General features: G+C 41.1%; 1 protein-coding gene across 5 annotated transcripts in view; it reads right to left on the bottom strand.

Annotated features, from left to right (window-relative positions):
- The window catches only part of efl1 (elongation factor like GTPase 1), a 90,717-nt gene that overhangs the window by 57,781 nt on the left and 13,712 nt on the right, over positions 1-19,224 (bottom strand). For all 5 annotated transcript variants that reach the window (XM_047362890.1, XM_047362886.1, XM_047362885.1 and 2 more), the window contains exons 3-11: positions 15,548-15,615; positions 15,346-15,430; positions 10,643-10,776; positions 10,406-10,543; positions 10,030-10,244; positions 8,587-8,710; positions 8,146-8,225; positions 6,852-6,988; positions 6,601-6,723 (exon numbers count right to left, since the gene is read on the bottom strand). In XM_047362890.1, coding sequence (XP_047218846.1) covers positions 6,601-6,723; positions 6,852-6,988; positions 8,146-8,225; positions 8,587-8,710; positions 10,030-10,244; positions 10,406-10,543; positions 10,643-10,776; positions 15,346-15,430; positions 15,548-15,615 — 1,104 coding nt within the window. The remainder of the gene's footprint in view (positions 1-6,600; positions 6,724-6,851; positions 6,989-8,145; positions 8,226-8,586; positions 8,711-10,029; positions 10,245-10,405; positions 10,544-10,642; positions 10,777-15,345; positions 15,431-15,547; positions 15,616-19,224) is intronic.

Below are 19,224 nucleotides of genomic sequence, written 5' to 3'. Positions count from 1 at the left end.
GTCTACAGAGTGTTTTACTAATGGAAAAAAGGGCTTTACATAGGATAAAAACAGAAGGACTGACATCAAACCAACAGAAACACACATTAGAAATAATCAAACTACCTGAACAAACAAGCAAAACATGCCAACACTAACAATTATAATAACATTTAAAGCTGCAAGCAGCATTGGCAATCTGTTGGGACTGTGGGAGCCTGGCATCCGCCTCGTTGCCACTGACAAGCCAACTGCGCCATTCTGCACAATGCCGCTAGGCGGTGCCGGAAGCATGCATTCATACAAAATTTGTTCATATAGATTTCTACTCTGGCGAGAAGCCAGAAGAATTTGGCCAAATCCCAACCTTCCCCATGGAAGCTGCTCTCACTTGATTTTTAGTGGGCAGGGTTAAAGTAATGTCATCAGTTGACTGTGCCAACATGTCCGGCACTTGTCCACAATGTTGCATAATAAATTTGAAGTGGATCCAATGATGTATGAGGGAGATTCAAAGTTAAAGGTAAAAATGAGCGGTTAAAGTTTGCTAGGGGGCGCAGTTGATCCAGAATCCAATGTAATCCAATACAGCTGTTTGGGGGATTGACAAAGATTACCCATATTCGGTTTGGACTAAATTGAACCATATCTGTGTGATTTAGAGGCAAATGTTTGCAAATGGCGAGATATAATCATTCAACATGCCGCCACACCCACAGTGTCCAGCCGACAGTAAATATTCCCAGTAGGGTTCAACCTCACCTTGCTCTGTGTGATCAGACTGTGCTTGAAACTGGTGGAGTCAAAGTGTAAAACATGGACATCTATCAGTTAATCAGGTAGCTTCCTGTTGTAAGTGGGCGGGGCTAAACTGAAGTCATCATATCATCAGGTAAATATGATTAGTGCTGGTCTGAGATTACACACAGAAAGTTTGGCGCTGCTGTGAACTTGTGTGTTGAAGTTATCGTCTTTACTGGCGAGAAGTCAGACTTTGAGGCTTTGCCACATGCTTTCATGTAACAAAAAGCTTTTGATAACTTTTGATCCCCAAAGCCTTGAGAGTATACGGAGTCACTTTGAAGTCTGTAAGTCAAAAGCTGTAAGAGGAGTTTGCTGAGATACCCAGGCTAAAATCGGCAAAAATTGGGTCAAAATCGCAAGTTTAATCCAAAATGACTGACTTCCTGTGGGGTTTGGACCAAGGCCCCAAAAGACTTTTTGTAGGTTCTGAGAAGATACATATGTGTACTAAATTTCAATATCCTGATTGTGGGGCTGATTTTTTTAACTTTTCTAGGGGTGCTGAAGAAGAATTAGGACACCCCACCAAATATTTCACTAGATATCTTTTGGTGGCTGGACTAAGGTCGATCACATAGAATTTGGTGCAGATCAGATGATATATGTGAAAATCAGAGCCAAACGTACGGTCATGGCGTGACGTCAAACTCCGCCACATTGCCATAGCCACACTCTTCACAGTAAAGTCTCTGTGTTTCAACCAAAGTTAGACCAACTTGTTATCAGTCTTCTGACACACTTTGAAGTTGATTAGGTCAAGAGGGCTAGAAAGGGACCTTTCCAAGCCAAAAAAGTTACTTCCTGTTCTCAGGGGGCATGGCTTTGATGATGTCATTATTTGACCACATAGGAATGTTGGTCACCTGAGAGGGATCAATCATACCAGGTTTGGTCTAATTCAGCCTACTTGAAAGTTATAGCTGCTAAATTGTTTTGGTGAGAAGGCCATCTTTGATGCCTGGTCCCACCCCTTCAACATGCTCAAAAACTCAAAATTTTGGTAACTTTTAATCCATTCTGCCTTAACAGCATCCTGACCAAATTTGCAGTCGATCGCTCAAAATCCCTAGAAGGATTTCATCAAAATTCGACATGTAGGAAAGTCAAAAATGGCCAAAAATGACTCTTTGGCCCAAAATGGTCAACTTCCTGTTTGTTTTAGGACATACGTCCAAGAGAGTTGTTTTCTTGATTTGCAGCTGAAACCCATGTACCAAATTTCAAATCTCTACAAATTACCAGTTGGCCTATCTCACTTTAGGGGGCACTGTAGAGCAGTTTAGCCACACACTTGTTTTGATTCCATTAAAATACGAAAATTTCAAGCGGGGGACAATTTTGGGTAAAGTTTAGTGCCTTTTCATATATGTTAAGAACTCCAAAAAGCCGCTTTACTTCGAAGAATAATAAGAAATGGAGCGGTTCCAATAGGCCTTCACAGCTCTTTCGCTGCTCGGGCATAATAAAAGCTTCTATTACACCATGATATTACGTTCTATGTCAGCCATGTCAGAAGGGCCTTCAAATGTCATTGCGGTTGTTTGCTGAGGATAATAAATATTTGGGGAACTGTTTTGTGAATGTTTAAGACTCCTCTTGCGAGGGATTTAAGGAAAGAAAAAAAAAAACGGTGACATTTGATCTAGGCTTAGAGACAGCGAAAAATGGCCGTTGCTCTTTTTATACTGGTACCTGTACAGGTCCTTCTCAAAAAATTAGCATATTGTGATTAAGTTTATTATTTTCCATAATGTCATGATGAAAATTTACCATTCATATATTTTAGATTCATTGCACACTAGCTGAAATATTTCAGGTCTTTTATTGTCTTAATACGGATGATTTTGGCATACAGCTCATGAAAACCCAAAATTCCTATCTCACAAAATTAGCATATTTCATCCGACCAATAAAATAAAAGTGTTTTTAATACAAAAAACGTCAACCTTCAAATAATCATGTACAGTTATGCACTCAATACTTGGTCGGGAATCCTTTTGCAGAAATGACTGCTTCAATGCGGCGTGGCATGGAGGCAATCAGCCTGTGGCACTGCTGAGGTCTTATGGAGGCCCAGGATGCTTCGATAGCGGCCTTTAGCTCATCCAGAGTGTTGGGTCTTGAGTCTCTCAACGTTCTCTTCACAATATCCCACAGATTCTCTATGGGGTTCAGGTCAGGAGAGTTGGCAGGCCAATTGAGCACAGTGATACCATGGTCAGTAAACCATTTACCAGTGGTTTTGGCACTGTGAGCAGGTGCCAGGTCGTGCTGAAAAATGAAATCTTCATCTCCATAAAGCTTTTCAGCAGATGGAAGCATGAAGTGCTCCAAAATCTCCTGATAGCTAGCTGCATTGACCCTGCCCTTGATAAAACACAGTGGACCAACACCAGCAGCTGACACGGCACCCCAGACCATCACTGACTGTGGGTACTTGACACTGGACTTCTGGCATTTTGGCATTTCCTTCTCCCCAGTCTTCCTCCAGACTCTGGCACCTTGATTTCCGAATGACATGCAGAATTTGCTTTCATCTGAAAAAAGTACTTTGGACCACTGAGCAACAGTCCAGTGCTGCTTCTCTGTAGCCCAGGTCTGGGGAATGCAGCACCTGTAGCCCATTTCCTGCACACGCCTGTGCACGGTGGCTCTGGATGTTTCTACTCCAGACTCAGTCCACTGGTTCCGCAGGTCCCCCAAGGTCTGGAATCGGCCCTTCTCCACAATCTTCCTCAGGGTCCGGTCACCTCTTCTCGTTGTACAGCGTTTTCTGCTACACTTTTTCCTTCCCACAGACTTCCCACTGAGGTGCCTTGATACAGCAATCTGGGAATAGCCTATTCGTTCAGAAATTTCTTTCTGTGTCTTACCATCTTGCTTGAGGGTGTCAATAGTGGCCTTCTGGACAGCAGTCAGGTCGGCAGTCTTACCCATGATTGGGGTTTGGAGTGATGAACCAGGCTGAGAGTTTTAAAGGCCTCAGGAATCTTTTGCAGGTGTTTAGAGTTAACTCGTTGATTCAGATGATTAGGTTCATAGCTCGTTTAGAGACCCTTTTAATGATATGCTAATTTTGTGAGATAGGAATTTTGGGTTTTCATGAGCTGTATGCCAAAATCATCTGTATTAAGACAATAAAAGACCTGAAATATTTCAGTTAGTGTGCAATGAATCTAAAATATATTAATGTTAAATTTTCATCATGACATTATGGAAAATAATGAACTTTATCACAATATGCTAATTTTTTGAGAAGGACCTGTATGCTGGGCAGGATAAGGGAGGTAAGAGGCACCCCAGTGTCATGTCAGACCATTTTAAACCGTTTACATCAGCCTGGACTGTGTGCTAGACAACATGTAAGGGCACCTGATAACACCACCAGTTATCAGGTGGTGTTACCCCCACTGAGTGGGCCTCAGTGCTGTTCTATAAAGAAATCCGATTCAGGATGAGCAGAAATGATGGCCACCAACGATGTTGTAGATGTCAAAGTAAGCGCTATGCATCCGTCACCAGACGAGCCTTTGGTGGTGGTAGTCTTAGTGTGTGCAGCTGTGTCTAGTCAATACAGAACTGCTCTACATTTTGTGCATGGTACAGTGACAAGCCCATACTACCTGAATAACATTAATCCAGTCATGTCCCTGCATGAACAATACAGGCCTACTTTTATCTTCTGAAGCAATGCTTCAGCTCATTAAGGCTGCATCATTAGGTAACAGCTGCTGGAGACTTGGGTACCTCGAATGGAGTGGCCTACACTATCTCCAGACCTGAATCCCATCTCAAATATCTGAGGGCTGCACTTCGAGAACAGTGGGATGCCATGCCTCAGCAGACAATAGATCGACTTGTGAATAGCATGAGACGAGCTGTAGCTTATGATCAAGGGCACATGACACCTTATTGAGACATTGACATTTTTTGTTGGGGTATACCCACTACTGTTTGATTTTGTTTCAATAAATTGTTTAAGATGTGGATATCACAATTGCTTACTACTACTTAAATATCGGCTCACTTGACCGCAGTGAACTGTGCTGGGTGACACAGAAAACATAACAGCAATAACCCCAATGGTTTTGCCAGACACCACTAAAGCCTTGAGTGCTGTGCTCTGCATATTCCATGCGGACACAGTGCTCAATGGCTCGTAGGGTATCCACAATGGCATCGTCGATGCTAACATTCTGGAGAGCAATTATCATCCCGATCATTTGAAAGATGTCATCCAAACAACTCAAAATGGCATCATATGATAAATTATTCCCCTCAATTTGATCTGCTAAGGTAACCGGAGGTTAACGAAGTTTATGAAACTCCACCATCCTTCATAAACCTTGAGCTGGCGCAGTAGCTGCTCAGGGAGCAGGTACCCAGGAAACTAATCTCTATGTAAGGATCAGCCAATAAGGATGCACTTCCAGCCCGTTGATGCTGATTGGCCCACAGTCATTCAGTTGTAAAGTGACATTATGAAATAAATAGGCCATGGGGATAAATCACCCTTATAAAATAAAAGCTGGCTTTTTTAAATAAAAGCTCCCTTTTAAAAAATGACATTTTGAAATAAAAAAACAAAAACTGCTGGAATTACATAAAAATAGCCTCAACAACAATTTCAATTATTAGGTCCAAATTTTGTATGAAAATTCTTGTATATTATAAAGCTGATTTTTAATGGAAAATGAAATATATTTCATAATAATGAGCTGAGAATTTATTATGCATTCAATTATTTCACAATTTCATTGTCACATTAAATCATTATCTATTATTTATTCATGTAGATACTTATTTCATAATGTTTCATTTATTTATGTAATTTTGAACACTTTGGCGTTCCATACATAAATGCCCTACTATCATTTTATGTTTCTATAAATTTCACCCAAAAGCCAAATATCAGCAAATTTCTCTGAGTAGTGTGCAGAGGTTGTGCTAGACTTTTTCCTTGTCTGTCATTTTGACTGACAGGGTGAAAAAAAATCTTGTCACAATATATTTCACTTTATTTTAAAAATGATTCTAATCAAACATTCAATAGCATTTATTTTTATTCATTTTAATGTCTGCATGTTTGTACATTTTCAGACATCAGTTTCTTGTATTGGCTTTTTTACATGTCACATAACATTTTCTATTCATTCCATTCACCTGTTCTATCAGTACTATTGTCATGATTGGGCTTTTTGAAGCAATTTCAGACACTCAGCTGCCATGACCTTTTGCAAGTGAAGCCAGCGAGGTCATGCATCAAGTGATAAAACAGCTAATTAATATGCCAACTCGCCACCAAGTGGTCATGAATGTGAATTGCAATCTGTCAAAATGACAGATGGCCGTCAGATTTCTCTGTCACAGGTTAAAAAAATGGTCAAAAACAGAAAATATTCAATTAACGCGACCCCTGGTAGTGTGTTTATATATATTTTTTTCTATTTGAAATTACTCCAACATGGCCATTATTTTACTAGGTCTGATAACATTTCTAAAGAAATTGTGGAAAATAAAACTGATGTTAGTCTCTTCACCAAATACTCCTGTCTTTAGGAACACTTTTAGTTTTTACAATTTTTTACTTTACACCCGTCTGCATATTTATTTAGCTATACTATCATGACAACACAAACTAGGTTAGCTGTAAAATGTTTTTTAAAATGATACACTATATGCTAAAGACAAATTTATAATAGACTTAATCTTGCCATATTGAATGCTGGTGTAAAAATGTTGCATAGTATATCATGAGTATAATGCAGAAAATTTCTCCACCACCATAAATTCTAGTACATGTTTGTGTGTTTGTACCTGTCTTCAATTCTTGTGTCTTTTTAGGTAGTGAATCAAATCGACGGGTTCCAATACTCATTAGCTTCTCCACTCTCTCTGCTGACACTTCTAATGGACTGGGAAGCTTCTCACACACCATTGCTGGAGTCTTTGTTAAAGAAAACTGAAACCAAAATGCTCAGAGAACTTTAGAAATGATTAGGTGAGGCACACTAAGATAAAAATAAAAAAAACAGCCAGGAGCAGATGTTTAGATAACAGGAGGATACAGAGGACAGCACTGGACACTGGTAACCACTGGCTGCAGATACCATATAACAGGATTTTTGGGTCAGAGTGACGCAGGTCCCTTGTCATCACCTTTATCCCAAGTGATGTTACCACCTTTTCCACTTTCAGCCTGTCTCTATTCACACAAACAACAGACATCTTTATAACATACCAAGCAGGAACATTGGTGGCAAAAAGATTCATCTTTCCTATTGTACTGTACTATTTCAGACATGAATACGTCAGCAAAACAGGCATATTAAAATCACAGTTATCATGTCTGTTCGACCAGCTGAAGCTGCCGAAATGACATGTTTACTCATGCATTAATACACATTATTTTGAGTGAAACGGGTAGATTTTGTGTACTGAAAACACAAAGCAGCTTCTGGGAGGTTAACCCCTTTAGTTGTGACCACTTTGCTTCCCTTGGATACCGCTAGGTATTTCCTATTCAGTTTCAGTGACATCCCATGTCACCGGAGTGCACCATGTATTCTCAGAAATGAGAATTTCTGTGTCGCTGGATAATGTGACCCTGCTCCTAATGGAGGACTCGTGTATTTTGAATTGGCTGTTCTATTACCAGCTGAGACACTGCATATAAAGAGGCTTTTTCATTTGCTTTCCCTGCTCACAGACACTTGATGTCCTGGTGTTTCTTGTTGCTCGCTACCTGGCCAGCTGCATGTGTACAGGTCCACAGATACCAACCGCTGTCCTCGTGTAGAAGCTCATTGCTCCTCCCCAGAGATTACTGGCATGGTGCATCACCTGCTGCTGCTGGGTTGGGCAGCGCTTCTCTCCTCTTCATGTGGTATTATTCATAAACTGAGAGCTGAAGGTTCGGTGATGGTTTTTTGATGATTTTATGCTGCTGGAGCCAGGTTCTCTTCACAACTCAAAGCGTGTTAAGGGCTGCCTGTAGTGATCTTTCTTCAGTTTTTTTTGTGAGATCTATGGCCCCCCGTTAAATGCTGAACAGTATCTACTTCATTCTGCTGCTTTTAAAACTTACCAAAGTAAATGTAAAACTTTTGAAATATGGAACTACCTCTTTGGCCTCATATTTTGTAGAACAGACCTGAGCACATGACCAGTGGTGTTACTTATTTCCTTGGGTGAAATTCCCACGGTTTCACTGTTGGCAACTATTGAATACCCTGAATATAGTGGTAGCAGCGAGTTTAAAGGGCAAAGTATTGAATTAAATATTACACACCCCCATTTTGCACACATGGTCCTGGTCAAAAAAAGAGCTGGAATGCCCTCTAAAACTGAGTATTAACCCACCTTCTAATAACAACTGCATCATACAAACTCCAAATGTTATCCAACACAAGCTGCACAAACAGCGGCTTCTTTTCTTTGGCCTGCAGAAAGACAGGAGACAAAGAGGACATGTCTGACTGGAGCAAAGATCTCAGTGTTTCAGCGAGCAACAACTAATCTAGCAATAGAATTTAGGAATGATATTTTGTTTAGTTTTTATAGGACTGGTGGAACTTTCCTTCACTGGCTAAACATTTTATAAACAAAATCACCTTGTTGACAGCAATGACTGACTGTCTTTCCATTGGAAAATTTAGTAAAGAGCAACAAGTTGGCACCACAGATCTAATGGTTATTTCTTAGTTCTGATTTTTTAAAGTAATTTTGACAACAAGAAACCCATAATACTGTAACAAAAACATAAAAAATATTGAAAAAGCTTGCAAATAATAAAGATATTACCTGAGCTCCTTTCATGATCCTCTTTGTTTTTGTGTTGATGTAGAAATCTCCCCACAAGGTTTTCAGTAGCAGTTCAATCCTAATTCCCATTCTCTGACTGTATATGTAGGCAAAATCCTGAATGCTGCAAAACAAAAAACGCTACATCATTTACATATTCAGGATTACCGACATCAGAAAAGCATTTTGCGTGATTTCATTCTGGTGAAGTCACAAAAACATAAAAAGGGTTCAATTTAACTGCAACAGTTAAATTGAACTATCTGAACTATAAAAGATTCCAGCACGGGTTTTATTTTTTCTTACATTTCCTTTTAACACGTTGAATATTAAAAGTCTCTCAGCACAACAGAATCCTAAAACCGGCTACAATGAAACATTGTGCTGTTGGTCATCAGGATACTGATATTTAGAATTTGTCCTTACAGTCATGGCCATAAATGTTGGCACCCCTGAAATCTTTCAAGAAAATGAAGTATGTTTCACAGAAACAGATTACAGTAACACATGATTTGCTATTCACATGTTTATTCCTTTTGTGTGCAATGGAACTAAACCAAAAAAGGGAGGAATACAAGCAAATTGGACTGAATATCACACCGAACTCCAAAACTGGGGTGGACAAAATTATTGGCACCCTTTCAAAATTGTGGTGGATAAGTAAGATTGTTTCAAGCATGTGATGCTCCTTTAAACTCACCTGAGGCAACTAACAGGTGTGGGCAATATAAAAATAGCGTTTTTTAAGTAATGATTACGACCCCCCCCCCCCCCCCCGATTTTGCATTGTGATTGGTTGTTTGAAGACATACCAATTGCTATTCTTAATTAGTTTGAAAATAATTTGACATCATTCCCAAATTCCTTAAGATAAACCTTGGGTCTTAAACCTAGTTATTCACACTGAACTGTCATATTATTTTTATTGGTTCTTTTTTCCCTTTATTTGTATATACTTCATTAGTTTTCTTTATTCCTTCATTTTTCTTGATAGTTTAGTTGAATTTTCCTAGCCTAGTTGTGAGTTTGTTAACTCAAAAATTTAACTTGGGCTTTTATTAATAAATTTATATACACTACTCTAAAAAATAAAGCAAACACTCAAATAACACATCCTAGATCTGAATGAATAAAATGTGCTGACAACAAAATCACCCAAAAATCATCAATGGAAATCACATTTATTAACCAATGGAGGCCTGGATTTGGAGTCACACACAAAATTGAAGTTATTTATTTAAATATTAAATAACTTAAGCATATTTTTGCACAACAAGTGAAAATGTTCATGTGAAAAAAAGGTTTCAGTCTAAAATTATGCTACAATGAAAGATACATTTATTTGCAGGCTTTTTTGCTGATCTCTACCAAGGGTGCCAAAAATTTTGAAGGACACTGTATTCACTTAATATTATTACTTGACTTTCTGAATGAGCGGCTGACCTGAAACCCCATCCGTCTATGGCGCTTGCAAACACCACATTTCCTTGTTCGGGAGAAAAGTAGAGGTGAGAGTCGTCAGCTTCCTCCAGTCCAGTGCTCCAGTCATAAACCTGACCTCCACCCAAGTCCTTGTCCCTGTCGACCTCCTCCTTCACTTTCTCTGCTCGCTCTTCCAGGACTTTGGATGCGAACAGAGTCCCTGTCACAGCATTTATCTACAGAGAACCATATGGATTTACACAAAATAATAAAACATTTTTCTCTTCCACAGAATGCACAAAACCTTTTTTTAAGGTTGTTCTATACAAAAATCACAAGTTTCTTTGTGGTGTCAGTGTGCTTGTTGTCCACATCAGATAATAGTTAGACCACTAACCTGTTCCAGGATCTTCTGCAGGTGGGTGTAGGCTTCCAAAGAGGTGAGTTTCAGCTCAACAATAAGTCTGTCTATCTTATTAATGACAAGAACAGGCTTGATGTTCTCCATCCATGCTTGCCGGAGTACAACCTGGGTCTACAAACAAAACACATATGTAAAATTACTGCAACATTTCCTTTCATTCAATGTTTACTGCTTGAAACGTGTGAACAGGGTGTCTCAAATGAGGTTTACCTGTGGACATACACCCTCCACAGCATCAACAACTACGATGGCTCCATCACACAGCCTGACAGCTGTGGAAACCTCCGAGGAGAAGTCAACGTGACCAGGAGAATCAATCAGATTTAGAAGGTACTCCTGATCACCTAGGCAGACAGGGGTCACACGAACCATTTAAACACTTAGAATATTGTGAATATTTATCAGTAGCTGACAAAACCTCATTTAAACTGACACTCTTGTGGCTGCTTCATGCAGTAGCATTAAAAAAATATTTTTCTTTAGCTCCCACTCCTTTTTTTTAGCCCCTCCTCCTCCAGTTTCATATAGTACTGATTATAAAAGAAGCCGCCTTGGAGGCCATTGGTTCCTCTGGAGGAGTCACAGATATCCATAACTGTGGTGGTAGAATCTGTCAAGAAGACTTCTTTAAACCATGCACTCTGGCCTTCTTGCAAAAAAATAGTGCCTTTTTTTTTTTTAAAGGAAAACCTAAGGAAGTCACGTTTGCAGTTTCTCACAATCATTGACACAGCAAACCTGTGAAAGAAGGTGCTTTTCTGAAGAAGACCAAGGTTAAAAATTACGTTATGTGTAGTGGATAAACATTCCACGTCACTCTGAACATATTATCTCCACCATGTAGGAAGGCTTCTTTCAAGAGGGACAGAGAAGCTGGTCAGAGTGGACTGGAAGATGGATGGAGCTAAAACCAGGATAATCCAGAGTGAAAACCTGACTGACTCTAGAAGACATAATACCGGGGTGGAGGTTTATGTTCCAGCAGGACAACAACCGTAGACATACAACCAGAGCTACAATGGGATGGTCTAGATCAATCTGACTGAGCTAGGTGTATTTTGTTAAGGGTATGCAAAAATTTAAGAAAATTTTAAAATAGAACCTTGTGTAACGAAAATAACTCTGACATGATGTTCTGTTTCAAAAATAAGATCTGAACCACTCTAAAACTTTTCCAGAAATCCTCACCAAATTAGGAAACCTCTTAAATAAGATGGTGTGATCAACAGTGTCAAAGGCTGCTGAAAGGTCTAAGACTAAAACAGTAAGATCCTCAGTGTCAAAGGCTCTCATCATGTAACTGAACACTTTAAGCAGAACAGTTTCTGTTCAATGCATTTTTCAAAAACACATTAGTATTTATCAAACTGTGATACAAAGTTGACACAAAAAAACCATTTAAACCCTTAAAATATTGTGAATATTAATCAGCAGCTGAAAAAAAAATCATTAAAAGTGACACTTGAGGCGACTGTGGCTCGGTAGGAAGAGTAGTCCAGCTTCCTCCTGCCATAGATCGATGTGCCCCTTGCCCAGGGGCACATCGACTTAACACTTAACCTCAAGTTGCCTACCGATCTGCGTATCAGTGTATGAATGTGTGAGCGTTAGTGAGTGCAATTGGGTGAATGTGGCTCTAGTGTAAAGCGCTTTGAGCGGTCTGTATGACTGGAAAAGTATAAGTTCAGTCCATTTTACCATTTGTTTTTTTTTTTTACACTGGTGGGTGCTTGTTACAAGTAGTAGATGGGCCATCGCAAGAATAAGGAATGGGAGGCAGTGAACATTTATTTCTAATTTTTACAGTCCTGATACAGTCTATATTTATGCTATCAAACTAAACATTTCAGCTGTTTTTGTTTGGTAAGCAAAGTAAGTTCTGGGGTATTTTAATCATCTCGTTCAAAGATTTTATCTGTTCCTTAAAATGCAACCTATGAACAGTTGCGCTCCACAATTGTTAGGTTTTACAACATTTGTTTTATCTCTTTGTAATAAACAGAACTCTGTTAAAACAGCTCCCCTTTATCTAAAATACAGCAACACTGCTGGTTAAAACTGATTATGGTAATTCAATTTTTTTATAAGAAATTAGAAATGGAAAAAAGTAAGTCATTTGATTTTTGTTGTAAAATACAAAGGTTAAATTCAAATACAAACCATTTTTTGTTTTTGTTTGTCCTTATGCAGCAAACGGCAGTTCAGACTACCCACCCTTTTTGGAGTCCTTGGAGGGTGTTGGACAGCGCCCCTCTGGGGGACTTCAACGCTCACGTTGGCAATGACAGTGAGACCTGGAGGGGTGTGGTTGGGAGGAATAGAGAGGCCGCAGTTCGATGATCGACTTTGTTGTCGTTTCATCTGATCTGCGGCTGCATGTCTTGGACACCCAGGTGAAGAGGGGAGTGGAGCTTTCCACTGACCACTACCTGGTGGTGAGCTGGCTCCGATGGTGGGGGAGGATGCCGGTCAGACCCGGCAGACCCAAACGAACCTTGAGGGTCTGCTGGGAAAGCCTGGCGGAGTCTCCCATGAGGCGGAGCTTCAACTCCCACCTCCAGGAGACCTTCAAACATGTTCCGGGGGAGGTGGGGGACATTGAGCCCGAGTGGGCCATGTTCCGCACCTCCATTGCCGAGGCTGCTTACTGGAGCTGTGGTCGCAAGGTTGTTGGTGCCTGTCGCAGCGGCAATCCTTGAACCAACTGGCGGTGAGGAATGCTGTCAGGCTGAAGAAAGAGTGCTACTGGGTCTTTTTGGCCTGTGGGACTCCGGAAGCAGCTGATGGGTGCTGACAGTCCAAGCGGCACGAGGCCCGGGTGGTCGCAAAAACTTGGGCGTGGAAGGAGATCAGAGAGGCCATAGAAAACTATTTCTGTACGGCTTCGAGGCAATTCTGGTCCACCATTCATTGTCTCTGGGGGTGGGGAGGAACACCACCAACATTGTTTACAATGGGGAGGGCGTGCTGCTGACCTCAACTCGGGACGTTGTGGGTCGGTGGGCAGAGTACTTCGAAGACCTCCTCAATCCCACTGGCATGTATTCCACTGAGGAAGCAGAGCCTGGGGACCTTGAGGTATAATATATATATACTTACACTGCTCAAACAAATAAAGGGAACACTCAAATAACACATCCTAGATCTGAATGAATAAAATGTGCTGACAACAAAATCACACAAAAATCATCAATGGAAATCAAATTTATTAACCAATGGAGGCCTGGATTTGGAATCACACACAGAATGAAAATGGAAAAACTACAGGCTGATCCAACTTTGATGTAATGTCCTTAAAACAAGTCAAAATGAGGTTCAGTATTATGTGTGGCCTCCACGTTCCTGTATGACCTCCCTACAATGCCTGGGCATGCTCCTGATGAGACGTTGGATGGTCTCCTGAGGGATCTCCTCCCAGACCTGGACTGAAGCATCCACCAACTCCTGGACAGTCTGTGGTGCAACGTGACGTTGGTGAATGGAGCGAGACATGATGTCCCAGTTGTTCTCAATCGGATTCAGGTCTGCGGAACGGACGGGCCAGTCCATAGCTTCAATGTCTTCATCTTGCAGGAACTGCTGACACACTCCATCCACATGAGGTCTAGCATTGTCCTGCATTAGGAGGAACCCAGGGCCAACCGCACCAGCATGTGGTCTCACAAGGGGTCTGAGGATCTCATCTCGGTACCTAATGGCAGTCAGGCTACCTCTGGCGAGCACATGGAGGGCCATCCCACATCATTACTGACCCACTGCCAAACTGGTCATGTTGAAGGATGTTGCAGGCAGCAGATCTCTCTCCACGGTGTCTCCAGATTCTGTCACGTCTGTCACATGTGCTCAGTGTGAACCTGCTTTCATCTGTGAAGAGCACAGGGCGCCAGTGGTGAATTTGCCAATCCTGGTGTTCTCTGGCAAATGCAAAGCGTCCTGCACGGTGTTGGGCTGTGAGCACAACCCCCATTTGTGGACGTCGGGCCCTCATACCATCCTCATGGAGTCGGCTCCTCCTGTTCCTCCTTGCATAAAGGTGGAGGTAGCGGTCCTGCTGCTGGGTTGTTGCCCTCCTACGGCCTCCTCCACATCTCCTGGTGTACTGACCTGTCTCCTGGTAGCACCTCCAGGTTCTGGACACTACGCTGACAGACACAGCAAACCTTCTTGCCACAGCTCGCATTGATGTGCCATCCTGGATGAGCTGCACTACCTGAGCCACTTGTGTGGGTTGAAGAGTCCGTCTCATGCTACCACGAGTGTGAAAGCACCACCAACATTCAAAAGTGACCAAAACATCAGCCACAAAGCATCGGTACTAAGAAGTGGTCTGTGGTCCCCACCTGCAGAACCACTCCTTTATTGAGTGTCTTGCTAATCACCAAAGATTTCCCCCTGTTGTCTTTTCCATTTGAACAACAAGATGTGAAACTGATTGTCAATCAGTGTTGCTTCCTAAGTGGACAGTTTGATTTCACAGAAGTTTGATTTACTTGGAGTTATATTGTGTTGTTTAAATGTTCCCTTTATTTTTTTGAGCAGTGTATATATACATACACATCCTGAGAATTACGAGCTAAATGTACTATGTTAAATGTTACTACGTAATCCCATGTGTAGTTTCCCATTCATAGTTTTAAGGTGAGAATCTAAAATGTAAATGTCATGAAAATAAACAGACCCATTAAGTGAGAAAGTGCATATAAACCTTTTTGACTGATACACACTGAACTAATTCACAATGCTCATTTCTAACTGTGCTTTGGGTTACATAAAACAAAGAATGTTATTAAAGAACTAAACGACAAACACAAAATACAGAAACAACATAACATTCCTTAACTCTCAACAAGAAATTAACAAAACACAATCTACCATCAAATTACATACATCCATGCTATGACGTGTTGTAGTACCTGTGCTGTAGTGCAAAGAGATAGCGCTGGACTTCATGGTTATTCCTCTAACCTGTTCATCCTCTCTGCTGTCCAGATATCTCAGCTGGAAGATCGTCAAAAAAAAAACAAATCACAGAACTCAGCGGCACAGAAAACAACAACAGTCCTGATGTGATCAACCAGATTTCTACACAGGTCACCATCTACCGTTCTACCTCACCTTCCCAGCCAGTCGACTTGATATGATCCCATTACTTGCCACAAGGCAGTCAGCCAGAGTAGTTTTGCCTGAAAAGGTGCACAGGATGAAGGATATTATAGTTTTACAAACCAGATATTAAACTAGTGTAAACCGTACAGGTTTATCTAAAAAATTCTGAATATTGTGGAAAGGTTCAATATTTTTTGTCACTCGTTTCAGAAAGTGAAACATATATATTATATAAATTTAATTAAAAAAGATTGAAATATTTCAGGCTTTTATTTCTTGTCATTTTGATGAGCCTGGTTTAAAAATAATACAAATCCAAAATTAAGTGTCTCAGAAAATTAGAATGATACCTAAAATCCTTTAAAAAAAGATATTTTAAAATAGATATGTCTGGCTTCTGAAAAGTATGTTCACTTCTATGCACTCAATACTTGGTCGGGGCTCCTTTTGCATGAATTACTGCATTAATGCAACGTGGTATGGAGGTGGATCTGCTGAGGAATCCAGGCAGGAAGTGCTCTTAAATGTCCTGGTCTTCAATATCCTGGTAGATGGCTGTGTTGACTGTAGACTTCAGCAAACCCAGTGCACCAACACAATCATCATTGACTGAAAACTTCACACTGGACTTGAAGCAAGGTAAATTCTGGGCCTCTCCACTCAGAATCTGGGAGCTTGATTATCAAATGAAATGCAAACTTCACTTTCATCTGAAAGGAGGACTCTGGACCACTGATCAACAGTAGTTTTTTTTCCTTAGGCCATGTAAAGACACTTGTAGCCTATGTGTAGGAGTCGTCTGTGCACAGTGGCTTTTGATGCGCTGACACCAGCCTCAGTTTTGAGGCACCAGACTCTTTTTGAAGTTCCCCTAAATTCTTGACTGGATTTTGCTCGACAATCCTCTGAAGGCTGCGGTTATCCCTGTTGCTGGTAAACCTTTCCCTGCCACACTTTTTCCTTTCAGCTTTCTATGAATATGATTGGTTATAACACTCTGTAGTGGCTACCCTTTATCTTTGATTTGGACCACATGTGACTAGTAAGAAAATCTGAGGGGCACACTCAAATGTATGACATCTTCCTTAACTCAGAACTATTTATGAAATACTGTATTATACTCTGGTTTGCTCTTCACAAAACACAGTACTCAAAACTGCAATCTGTGTGGTCAGAAAATTGTTGCTCTTCTCTCCAACCCGTCAACCAATCATATTCCAGCCTACCTAAGAACACACAGAAGGAGTAGATTAGGAAATTAACACCTACACAGCCAATGAAGAAACACTTCAGACAATCTATGGCCAGTCAACTACAATTCAGAGAGCAAAATAACACAATTTCAAAGTAAAACATAGCTGACTCCTAATCTGTTTAAAAGTGGAACTAAACTTCAAGTAAAAGAATAACTCTGCCCCCAGACAAATTTTAAAAATGCCACCAAAGTGGGCATTGCCAAGTGTGACGATGTGAGGAGGGAGTTAAGCGGGGGTGAGGACAAGGGAAAGTGGCAGCTAACATAATTTCACATACTGAAACATGGAGAGTGAGCAGAGGTGGAGGATTTTTCACCCCCTCATCATCGTTAAGTTAAGGTTAAGAGAAGCCCAGCGGGCCTGAGCCTTATCCTCAGCTGCCGCAGCAGTTCGGGATCAATTCCAACTCCTGAATTGCTTTGGGGGCGTGTCGGAGCGAGATGGTTTTATTTCCAAACGCAGGGTCTGTGACGTAAGCATGAACAAATAGGAAAATTCAACTGCAGTAACCACCGTTCAACCCAAAGACGGCAGCACTACGACTGTTTTCGGACAAATAATGCAGAATTAAACAAGTTAACACCGAATTCAAAAAATATAGCACAATAACATAAAGATAGCACATGTAAGGCCTAGTTTAAACAGTTTATTTGCAAATAAAGTTGATTTTAGGTTAGTTCCTCTTTAATTACTTCATTTACAAATTTATAATATGGCTTCGACATAAACTTTGATGGGATTGTCAACATTTAAACATACAGGATCCCCGAAACAGCTAATCCCTCTGACCTATCTTCTCGATGCCATCCCGACAGGGATCTCAGAGTTAGGATCAGTTGAAATTATGTGTGTGGGTCTAACAAGGGAAGATGCCAACTGTAAGCCCATTCCACGTACCCTTGTGCTGAAGCTGCTGAGATTCACCGACAGAGAAAAGATCCTAGGCGCCTCACGGAAAATGGTGGTGGAGCTGCAGGGTTCTCCAGTCCGCTTCACGCCTGACTACAGCACACGCACCTTCGGACGCAGACTGGCTTTCTCCAACGCGATGGCTGCCTTACAGAAACTGGGTTTCCAAAAATTTCTGCTCTATCCAGCCAAACTGAAAGTGATGCATGGTGGACCTAGTCACATCTTCGACACCCCACAGATGGCTGAGAAGTTCACCGATTTCATGAATGAATAAATTCTTTTTCTATAAAGGTAATGGACCGATTGTTTATTGTTACAGCCGGCGGTGGCATTGGAATGTCAACCCAACCTTTACCATGCAAAATCCGGGTTCAGAGTGAAGTCTCCGTTTTATCCGTGACTTAATATTCTTTTTTCATGTTTGCTGACAAAGCCTTTTTTGGAAAATATTTTTGCATGTACTGTATAGAATTCTAGAATTGCGCCGCTCAAGGTGGCAGCAGGTTGGAGTGGCTCTGTTACTTTTGATTCTGATTATTTTTTGGGAACTCTTCCTCTTGTGGTGGATACAGTTGATTTTTTTTTTTTTGCACGACTGTCCTCTCCGGTGTCTGATGCTGTGCAGCTTGGAGGATTTTTCCTAATACTTTTCTACTTTCGGAAATTTGTTATGATGCATTGCCATGGCAATTGGGTTGTTTCTTATAACCGGGAGCAGCTGATTAATATCTCAAAAGCTCAAATAATACTTCAACTACAACCCCAAATCCCTGATGAGTTGAAAAGGAGACGCCGTGGATGCAGAGCAGAAGCTAAGAGAAAAGAGAGAAGGAGGAAGTTCAAACCATCTCTTCCGTCGATTATGATGGGCAATGTGAGATCGTTGGGAAACAAGTTGGATCAACTCCAAGCCCTACAAACGACCCAGCCAGAGTACCGGGCATGCAGTATTATGTGATTTACTGAGACATGGCTGCAGGATCATATCCTCCAGCATCTCTCTGACAGGTTTCTGACCATACGAGCAGACACAGATTTAAAGAGGAGCAGCAAATGTAAAGGAGGTGGCAGTAAGTTTTCGTACATATTATTTACCCAGAGTTCACCAGTGTTATTTTGGCAACAGTATACTTTCCACCTTCCGCTGTTGCCGACACTGCCTGTGATGCCATCAGCTCAGCTGTTGCTACCAGAGAAAACAAAACATTCCATTTGTTTTAAGCAAATGTCAAGGACTCAAACATCTCTACAGCAAGACCTCCTCTAGGCAAATCAGATCACAATCTTGTTTTTCTCTGCTCGAAATATAAGCCCCTTGTTCAGAGACAACCTGTAATAAAGAGGACTGTGAGAAAATTGTCACAGGAAACTGAAGAAGCTCTGCAAGGTTGCTTTGAGGCTACAGACTGGGACGCACTGTGCCAGCCACATGGAGAGGACATCAATGCCATGACTGAGTGTGTAACCGACTATATAAACTTCTGTGTGGATAACATCATCCCCATCAGAACCGTGAGA

Source organism: Girardinichthys multiradiatus, chromosome 4 (assembly GCF_021462225.1).
Source record: "Girardinichthys multiradiatus isolate DD_20200921_A chromosome 4, DD_fGirMul_XY1, whole genome shotgun sequence".
Classification (NCBI taxonomy): Eukaryota; Metazoa; Chordata; class Actinopteri; order Cyprinodontiformes; family Goodeidae; genus Girardinichthys; species Girardinichthys multiradiatus.
Note: the sequence above shows the minus strand (reverse complement) of the source record. Positions and strands in the feature narration are given on the sequence as shown.